Source organism: Capricornis sumatraensis, chromosome 2, assembly GCF_032405125.1.
Source record: "Capricornis sumatraensis isolate serow.1 chromosome 2, serow.2, whole genome shotgun sequence".
NCBI lineage: Eukaryota > Metazoa > Chordata > Mammalia > Artiodactyla > Bovidae > Capricornis > Capricornis sumatraensis.
This window is the reverse complement of record NC_091070.1, coordinates 201,708,921-201,718,537: the sequence shown is the minus strand read 5'-3', so window position 1 is coordinate 201,718,537 and position 9,617 is coordinate 201,708,921. Positions and strand designations below refer to the sequence as shown.

General features: G+C 56.7%; 1 protein-coding gene across 1 annotated transcript; it reads right to left on the bottom strand.

Moving 5' to 3' along the window:
• Positions 1 to 1,130: 1,130 nt before the first annotated feature.
• Positions 1,131 to 8,978, bottom strand: HECTD3 (HECT domain E3 ubiquitin protein ligase 3). The gene is made up of 21 exons (XM_068964189.1): positions 8,564 to 8,978; positions 8,252 to 8,412; positions 7,928 to 8,020; positions 7,713 to 7,848; positions 7,352 to 7,467; positions 7,155 to 7,268; positions 6,929 to 7,011; positions 6,320 to 6,485; positions 6,026 to 6,107; positions 5,202 to 5,384; positions 5,000 to 5,052; positions 4,765 to 4,829; positions 4,501 to 4,604; positions 4,116 to 4,235; positions 3,918 to 4,007; positions 2,784 to 2,990; positions 2,408 to 2,537; positions 2,251 to 2,325; positions 2,049 to 2,130; positions 1,835 to 1,906; positions 1,131 to 1,675 (listed from the first exon to the last, which is right to left on the bottom strand). Exons 1-21 carry the CDS (start codon positions 8,930 to 8,932, stop codon positions 1,591 to 1,593), a joined length of 2,586 nt encoding a protein of 861 aa, XP_068820290.1. The 5' UTR covers positions 8,933 to 8,978; the 3' UTR covers positions 1,131 to 1,590.
• Positions 8,979 to 9,617: the final 639 nt, after the last annotated feature.

The window sequence follows — 9,617 nt, the reverse complement described above, 5'->3', positions numbered from 1 at the left end:
AAGTTAAGACCAACCTAAATAGCATATTGAAAAGCAGAGATATTATTTTGCCAACAAAGGTCCATCTAGTCAAGGCTATGGTTTTTCCAGTGGTCATGTATGGATGTGAGAATTGGACTGTGAAGAAAGCTGAGCGCCGAAGAACTGATGCTTTTGACCTGTGGTGTTGGAGAATAATCTTGCGAGTCCCTTGGACTGCAAGGAGATCCAACCAGTCCATCCTAAAGGAGATCAGTCCTGGGCGTTCTTTGGAAGGAATAATGCTGAAGCTGAAACTCCAGTACTTTGGCCACCTCATGCGAAGAGTTGACTCATTGGAAAAGACTCTGATGCTGGGCAGGATTGTGGGCAGGAGGAAAAGGGGATGACAGAGGATGAGATGGCTGGATGGCATCACTGACTCAATGGACGTGAGTTTGAGTGAACTCCGGGAGTTGGTGATGGACAGAGAGGCCTGGCGTGCTGCGATTCATGGGGTCGCAAAGAGTCGGACACGACTGAGCGACTGAACTGAAAGAGGAGCTATTGAAGATTTCAGAGAGGACCTATCTGGCCTTAACCTGAGCAAGGTCTTGGAGGTCAAGACAGCAGACAGGGAGCCAGGTGTTGCAGAAGTGATGAATAGCGTGTAGTAGCAGTGGCGGAGAAGGCGATGGCATCCCACTCCAGTACTCTTGCCTGGAAAATCCCATGGATGGAGGAGCCTGGTAGGCCGCAGTCCATGGGGTCGCTAAAAGTCAGACACGACTGAGCGACTTCCCTTTCAATTTTCACTTTCATGCATTTGTGAAGTAAATGGCAACCCTCTCCAGTATTCTTGCCTGGAGAATCCCAGGGACGGGGGAGCCTGGTGGGGTGCCGTCTATGGGGTCGCACAGAGTCGGACACAACTGAAGCGACTTAGCAGCAGCAGCAGTAGTAGAGGTTTAATGTTGAGTAGCTGTATGTTCTGAGTCAGGGACAGTGATGGCACTTTGTCAGTTGGTACTGAGTTGGAGAAAGAAAGTTGGAGCTCACACCTTGGGGATGGAGGGAGAGGAGGAAAAGACCAGTATGTGAGGGAGAGGGTGTTCAGTTGTTGCTTTATTCTTGGTTCAGGTGACCAAGGAGGATGGCCATCACTCCGTATCCATCCATGGAGATTTGTTGGGGGAGGAGCCTCCATCCCCCCACCCTGCCCCCACAAATTTTTAGTTCAGGCTGAAACCAGAGAAAAATATGGAGAAAAAAAAAAGGAATCGAAAACTGAAACAAAGTCCATGAGGTGGGGAGCTAGAAGAAGGCCCCCTTCAAGTAGCTCAGGCCTGGCAGCGTGTGCTGGGCTTGTGGAAGATTCCTCTCACAAGAGGTGAAATAGCTCTGGAAGCAAACCCGAGCACGTGTAGGGCTTGAGGGTCTGTGGGGCTGGGCCACCAGTGTCAACCCGCTGCTCCCACTTCAACCACACCCAGGGGTGCAGTGCACTGGCGTTTTCTGCTCATACTGTGCTGGTCCAGGTAAGCTGTCTCTGCGCTGGGTGCTCAGGGGGAGACCCCATGGGACCAGCGCAGGCGCAGTCCTGCAGGCCCGCGACTGCCCCCTGGCGCCGACTCACTCCTCCCAAGGGCTCATGTCGGTGTCAATGGCCACACAGTTGTAGGCAGCGTATCGGAGCTTCTCCTCACACACCTTGGCGCTGTTGGGGGCAGGGAGTTGTTCAACACCTGATGTAGAGGCTCCTCCATCATGACCAGGGGCTCTGGGACTCCAATTTGTACCCTGAAGCCCTCCTCCACCCTAGGATGTCACATTTCCCCGACACCCCACTCCCCAGGCTGGAACTTAGGGAACCCACCTGGCATAGTGCGGCAGGAAGAGGGTGCTGGAGCAGGTGGAAGACTCGGGCAGCGCGTCTGTGGTCTCATAGCTGGGGGTGTGGAGGGACCAGAGATGAGGAAGAATCGGAGGGGCACAGGGCAGCGGTCTGACGGGGGAATGTGTGTGTGGCAGAGGGCAAAGGCCAGCCACAGGCTCTTCCGACTAGACCTCCCCTCCCCATCGGCTCTCACCCCAGCTTGTCTGGGTAGATGTAGATCCGGGCCGGCAGACGGCTGCGGCCGGTGACAAAGCGCAGGAAGCGGCTCCGGTCCTCTGAAGAGGAGAAGCAAATCAGCGCCCATGTGCTGGTGGAGGAAACTCGACCACCTCCCCCATCTCTGTATCCCAGGAGTGGAGTCTGAACCCAGGCAGTCCTCTGCCATCTCCACTGACCGTTGGTGAAGTTGTTCAGTGCCTCCCAGAAATACTGCACCCGGGTGTCAGATGGCTCGAAGTCCTCAAACCGGGCTGGTGGGACAAAGCCACACAGAATTCATTCTTAGGTCCTTAAGCCCTACCCCAGGACTGTGCTGCCCGGCCCCACACTCACTGAGCTTGCGCAGGGCATCCACAGTGACCTCTGGGTCCCCGCACACCTTCTTCTCCAATTCTTGCCACGTCAGCAAGTCCAGCACAGCCTGGGGCACCACCTTCAGCAGACCTGCCTGCATGGCTGCCACCTGGGGAGAAGGGAGAAGGCCTGGCTGGAGAAGATGGCACAACTCCCAGCTCTGGGTGTGGTGGGGACACCTGGCCTCCACTCACAGAGATAAAGTACCTCTGTGCCCCACAGATCAGCAGGAATGTGGGGCAGAGGGGTGGTGGGGGCCAGAGCTCTTGGGGCTGGGTTCTGGTGGCCCCTCGGGATGGGCTCTGGCTCCTGGGAGCATCCACAGCTCTCTGTTCCACTGGCCTCTGGGTAGTACCTGCTCCTTGCTCTCTTCTAGCCGTGCCTTCTGCACCAGTTGGATGAAACGGGAACGGTCCTCATATCCCACCACGATGCCGGAACCCCCAGGGATCAGCTCCACCACCTGCTGATCACTCAGCACAGTGGTGAATGTTAGCTCCTTCCCAAATTTGAACTCAAATGTCTCCTTGTCCATTCCTTCCATCACTTCCAAGAGCTTCACCTGGGGGTTGAAGAGAGGCAGGAAGGTCAGCTTTTCACTGTGGAGATAGTCTTGTTTTTTTTCTCAAGAAGCTCACAGGAAAGCAGGGGAGGCAGCCAGGCAAGGCGGTTGTTATGCAGGCAGTGAGGGCAGTGAGGGGGTTAGTAGACGGGCTGTGAAGCCCAGCATCAAGATGATGCCTAACCAGCCACGGAGATCAGGGAAGGTGTCCTGGGGGAAGTGGCATCTAAGCTGAGACCCAAAGGATTGGCTGGGAATTGGCTGGGCCACCAAGAAGTCAGGAGAGAGAACATCTTAAAAAAAGGTGGAAAGAGCAAAAGGCCTGAGGAACCTAACCGGGCAAGTGTCCAGAGATACAGGAGTCATGTTAAGGCCTTTTCAGACTCTGCATTTTATCCTAAGCCCAGGGTGGACCATTGAAGGGGTTATGGAGATCAGATGGGTAAGAAGGGAGACATGCAATCAGTGGCTGGATCAGGAAGGAAGGTGACTAAACCTGAGGAACAGAAGGGAGACGGGAGAGGTGGGCAGATTCCAAAGGCAGATGTGACAGAATGTGGGAGGTGAGGGAGAAAGAAGAGTGAAGAATGACCCTGAGCGGCTTGGCAAGGGGAGGGGTGGGTGGTGGTGCCACTGCGAGAGGGAGCCCTAGAGGGAGAGGATGAAGAGTGTGCTGAGCCCAAGGTGCCCTCTTGGGAGAGAAGTCGAGTAGGTAAATGCATATATAGCCCTCGGCTTAGCAGAGAGGCTGGGTCCAGAGAGAAGCAGTCCTTTCAGGGTCACCAGAACAGTGACAGGAATCGAAGCTATGGGAGTACACGAGGTGGGCGAGGGGAAACACGGGTGGTACGAAAAGGTTCAGGACAGCCTAGGGGTGCAACAAGCTTGAGAGCTGGGCAGAGAAACCTGGTCCAGGCCCTAACTCACCAGCACAGAGTCCACAGCTGGGAAGTCCTTGCTCCAGCTCACCTCCTCACCAGAGAGCTGCTTCCACACAAAACCCGGCAGAGCCAGGACCTGTGGGACAAACACTGCTGTCTTCGTGCCCTGAACTGCCCGGGTTTGGCTGGCTCTTCTTTCCAAGAGCCAGGACTAAGCTGGTTGGGTGCAGATTAGGCTACTCACCAGGAACTCCTTACCCCGAAGGGCAGCCCCCATCAGCTGTCCGATCCACTCATACTTGGCAAAGTCCCGGCAGGAGGGGTTGGGCACATACATGTCCCGGGCCTCGCCTGTGCCATTGCCCTGCCCCCGAGACAGAGCTGTCAGCATGGCCTGTAATGGACCCTCCTGTGTTACCCTAGATGCCTCAATGACTTCCCTGAACACCTTCCACGGACGGGCCCTGAAGGAGCCCTCTGAACATACAATGGCTCCTTCCCTGTCTGCCCAGAAGCTGCCCCGGGCAGTTCAGTCTCTCCCTGCTCCTTCTCTGGCTTAGTCTGGCACCTGGGAGGTTTGCAGAGACAGAACAGCAGAAACAACTTGGGAGGTATGGATGTGGGCTTACCTGGTTGGCCGTTCGTACAAAGAAAGGCAGAGGCACAGGGGTGTCCGCCGAGCTAGGGCACAGTTCTTCTGACATGTCTGCCAAGCTGTCCCGGAAACCACCTCCTGAAAGGACAGACAGATGCTCTCAGTTGAGGCACACAAGAGCCCCAGCCCCCATGAGGGGGTAAGAAGCAAGTCCCCTATCTGGCTTAGCTGGTCACCCCAGATACCCCAACCACTCTCAATACGGCAGGCCTCTTGCTACTGGCCCTCAAGGCCTCACCTTGGTCAATGATGCCTTCTGCAATGAATTTACACTCCCACCACTGGTCATAGCGCATGGGCCACCTATAAGGAGGGGTAAGTCTCTATCATTACACCAGGCTACGGCTCAGGATGACCCACCAGCCCAGGGTCCAACCAGGAGTAGGGGCTACAGAGGGGTAACACTGAGGGGTCCAGAGGCAGTGTGTGGGTGGACATGGGTCCATGTGTGGTCCCCTGCCCCCAAGCCATACCTGTAGTCCAGGGGCTTTTCATACTTGTCAGAGGGCTTGAGGCCTTCATAAACCTGGGGCCAGGGAGAAGGGGAGGGAGTTGTGGGAACGTCTGAGACCCGGCCCCACTCTTGCCCAAAGACCTTGCTCAGGCTCCTCTTGGCCCAGTGCCCCCTAGTTCCCCTGCTGACCCGCCCTTGCTCTGACCCCAGGTGGTCCAGACCTGGGTGAAGACAGCATTCTTGCAGGCGGGATCCCGTAAGGGGCAGGCACGGTGTTCCATGGCGAGGCGCCGGTTGATGTACAGACGTGGCATGAAGCTGGGCTTGCTGCTCTCTGAGTCACGCAGGCACTGGGCCACCAGGCCTGGCCGTTGGCGTGACAGAAGCAGGAACTGCTTCACTTGCTGGTGGGGAGAGGCGGCCCGAGCGGGGCCGGCAGGCAGTCAGCCTCTGTCCAGGCCCTGGAACATTTCTCTGTTCCAACCCCACGGGGCCAGTTCAAGCCTACTCTATCCCTGGTCCTTGCTTTCAGTCTCTCCCTTAGTCCAGCCACCAGGGGAAGCTTTCTAAAACCCAACTTTGTCATTACCTTACATAAAAACCCAACTTTGTCTTTACCTTACATAAAAACTTCCCAATGGCTCCACTGACCAGGAACAAAGTCTGGCCCCGGTGCCCTCGGCTACCAGGGCCAGCCTCCTGCCCACCTCCTCCTGCCTCATCCCATGTCACACTCACATCTATGGCTATGCTTCTCTCAAGTCATCCTGAGCAGCTAGGAACTCCCAGTGGGCACCTTTCATACAGCCTGCCCTGTCCATGCTGTCACCTCTCCTCCCCAAGCTCTGTGTATGTCACATACTCTCTGGGAAATAGGACCCTAAACACTACATTTTGATTATTTGTGTCTGGCTTTCTTCCTGTGTTCCCAGAGCCTAGCAAAAGTCTAGGCCTAGAGTAGATCTAAGAAATTTCTGATGAAGCGTGAACAACTGCAGAAAGGGGTGCCCACTGCCAAGGCCAGCACTGAGTGAGTCAGGCTCACCTTAATCTCACTAAAGGTGCCCAGCGTGTGGTCCCAGGCCGGTACCAGGTGGTGCAGGACGCTGTCTAAGATCTTTATGAATCTGGGGAGGTTGGGTAAAGGTAATTGTGGCTGAAGTCATAGATGCAAGACCCACTCACCACCCTCAACACACAGGGACAGGAGAAGGCAGGGCCCAGGGGCTCTCTGCCTCTTGAAGTGGAATAGCATACAATGTAAGATCTCTTCCACACAGACAAAAGGCTCAGGATGGGGGCTCAGGGGAGGGACTAACTGGCCCAGGACCACAGCCACCTCTGCAGGAGAACAGCTCTGCGGTACAGTACTTCCGGGTCAGTGCCTTCTAGGCGTGGGTATCGCACGAGATTGGTGGGCTGAAACAGGTCTGCATTTAGCCCTAATTCTCGCTGTCTAGAAGACTTGATCTTGACCCCTCGAAGACGCACATCAATCCCGTCATCTGGGGGAAGAGTCAGAGTGAGCTCACTTACGGTGCCTGCTGCCTCTTTGGCCCCAGGACCTGAGAATGGCTCTTCAGTGCTCAGCCTTGTGTCACCCTTCGCCCCTAGAAACTCGGGACCTTTGGGATCCCCTTCTATCGCCCGATTCTGATGATTATATTCTGTGCTAGTTCCTCCGTCCACCACTATAATATGGGGATGCCTGAAGGTCCCAACTCCATTCCTCTTCCAGGTGAGCCCACGCACTTCTATGGCTTTAAGGCAGGCTTATACCCGGCACCATCCCGTTGGCTTGGGCCCCAAAGCTTCAGATCTTGGCGTTAGTTCAGCTGTCACCTTTATCCCAACTCCAAGTCCATCTCCTTCACTCCACACTCACTGCCAGCTAACCCCCATCTACATGCTGGGCCTCCCTTTCCCTCCTTATGGCCTTAAGCCCCACCTCGGCACTCGACGATGCGGATCTCGATGATTGGGAGGTGGACAGTCATGTCCTCCAGGACACAGACGTCCCCGATCAAGGTCCTGAGGGGATGAACATGGGGAACTTTGGAAACCCCTTGGCTTCAGGGGTTGCTGGGGTCACAGTCTACCTTATGACTCCAAGCTGGGTCAGATCCTGCTGCCAGGATCATGTCCCACCTCCCAGCCCAGATCAGTTCACTCACTCGTCAATGCTCACGTCACTCAGCTTCTTCAGGTTGTCCCCTTCACCCCCATAGACCACCACCCGCTTAGGCATAAAGTTGTCATCTGTGGTATCCACCGTGAGTAGTAGTTTCCTGAGGGTTAAGAGGGTGCACATGTGTCTTTACACTCACAGGTACGTGGCTCACCCACCCTGTTGTGCTCAGAGCCCACTCACTTGACAATGGTGCCCTTTTTCATGGTCAGCCGTACCCAGTGCTGGCACTGGGACCCATCGCTCTCCCAGTAGGTGTCCGCGTTGCTGTCTGTCAGGCAGGACACATTGAACTCCTCCTGGGGAGGGTAGAGAGGTGGATGGGCCAGGGAGCACAAGAGAGAAAGCACAGTGGAGCTGAGCTGGAAATCCATCTGGTAAGGGTGGAAGTGTCGAGGGATTCCTATAGGACTTCCAAGACTGGGGGGTGGACTGAGTCTGGCCTGTGGGGATTCAGGTTTGGCTGTGGCTTAGAGGTAAGAGTTACGAATCTAGCAGGATGTTACTACATCTTGCTTGGGGTGGGAGGAGTCCCAGCACCCACCGTGTAGGAGGAAACGTCTATGCTCTCCACATACTGCTTCACGCTACCCAGGTTCTCATCCTCCTTGCCCAGGTGGTCGTACAAGAAGTGGATCAGGTCCTCGTCGCACTCGTAGGTCCACGTCGGGGGCACATAGCTAAGCGACCCCAAGTCCCTAATTAGGTCGGGCCCAGACCTGGAGCTCCTTCCTCCCCAGCCCATCCCAGCTTACTCACAGTAGCCTTTGTACAGCTTCAGTGTATGCCTCGGCCGGCTGAGGCCTTGATCCCAGGCGATGCGAGTATGTCAAGTCCACCACCTGTTCCCATCTGTGCGCGCAGAATGGGGAACGGGATATGGAGACCTCAGCGGGCGGCAGAAGACCCTGGAGCCTTCTCCAGCGCTCTGGCTCCTCTAAACCATGCCTCCAGAAGCCCCACCCCAGCTCCCTTTAGGTCCCGCCCTTTTTGCTGTCAATCCTATCAGATCACACCGCCCGGGCTGTGCCAGTCTAGGGCCTGGCAGTCGGCCAGCAAACCCCACCCATCCCAGCGCAGGACCTGAGCACCGGGCGGTAGTCCACTCCGAAGAGCTGCTGCTGCCGCTGGAGGTGGTCTGGAGTGTCGATGGGTACCAGGCGGGCCCCGCCCTCGGCTGGGCGGCACACCAGGAGCCAGCCTTCGTCCAGCCCGCAGTCGCCCAGGTGTTCCGCCAGCTGCTCCTGCCGGGACGCACCAGACGAGGACAGCCGTCAGGGAACTGCCAGCGGCCCGCCCTGCCCAGCCCAGGGCGAAGGGCACCGGACGCTAAGTCAGCTCGATATGGGGGAGGGGAACAGCCAGGGGCTTCCCTGGCCCCGGGGTCTTTTGCACCTTGGTCAGCTTCACCCAGAGCCCGTGGCCGTTGCACAGCTCTTCGCCTGTGGTGCGCACGCAAGCGCCGCGCCGCAGCTCGATGCTGTCGCGGGCCGCGCGGAGGGCCCCGGAGCCGGTACCGGGGGCCGGGCCCGTGGCTCCCACACGCAGCCCCAGGCCTTCCGCCTCCCACACCGGCAGCAGCACGCGCGACGGTCCCGCTGGGTCCTTGTAAAGCTTGTAGAGCACCTCGCGCGGCACGAAAGCTAGCGCCGCCGGCAGCGGCCGCCCGGCACGGAGGCTCTTCGCTGCCTCCGCCAGAAAGCGTACACGGCCCAGCAGCTGTCGCGGGGACTCTAGCGCCGCGCCCGGACCCGGGCCAGCCATGGCGGTATGGCCCAGGGAAGCCCGGGGGCGATCCGGGCGCAGGAGATTCGGCAGAACCAGCAGACCGAGCTTCCCACCACCTTCAGCCCCGCCCTCGACCAGCCTTCGCCGTAAGTTCTGGACTAAGCGCACCTCGTGTGTCGCCGTATTGTTCTGTATACTTGGGTACTGAATCCTGTTATTTATTTCTGTGCCTTCCACTCAGTCAGCCAGACCCAAGTTCCGAAGTTTCTACCTGATCAATTTCCCCACTCCATTCCCATTGCTACTGCTCTCCTTTAAGCCACCATCCATCCTATCGAGCCCGAAACGCTATTCCTTCGACCTTCTGGAGCTTCCCTGCTCCCAGTGAGCCTCACTACAACCAGCTGAATCTTTAAGAATCTGTTAGCTATCCTGTCAGGTTTTCCATCCTAGGAGCAGTGTGACTAAAATGTTTGGGAAAATGATCCCTCCCCAGCCTGGCTGCTGATGGGACTCTTGAGTAATTTAGACTTGTTCCTAGTGGTTACTCTTAACCTCAGGGCACTGGGGATCATTATCCAGTTTCTCCCAGTAATTCTAAACTAAATGAGAGGAAAGGCCAACGTGGGAAGAGAGGAGGCAAAAACAAACAAACCACTTACAGAAGTTGTTCAGTTCAGTCATTCAGTCGTGTCCGACTCCCTGCGACCCCATGAATCGC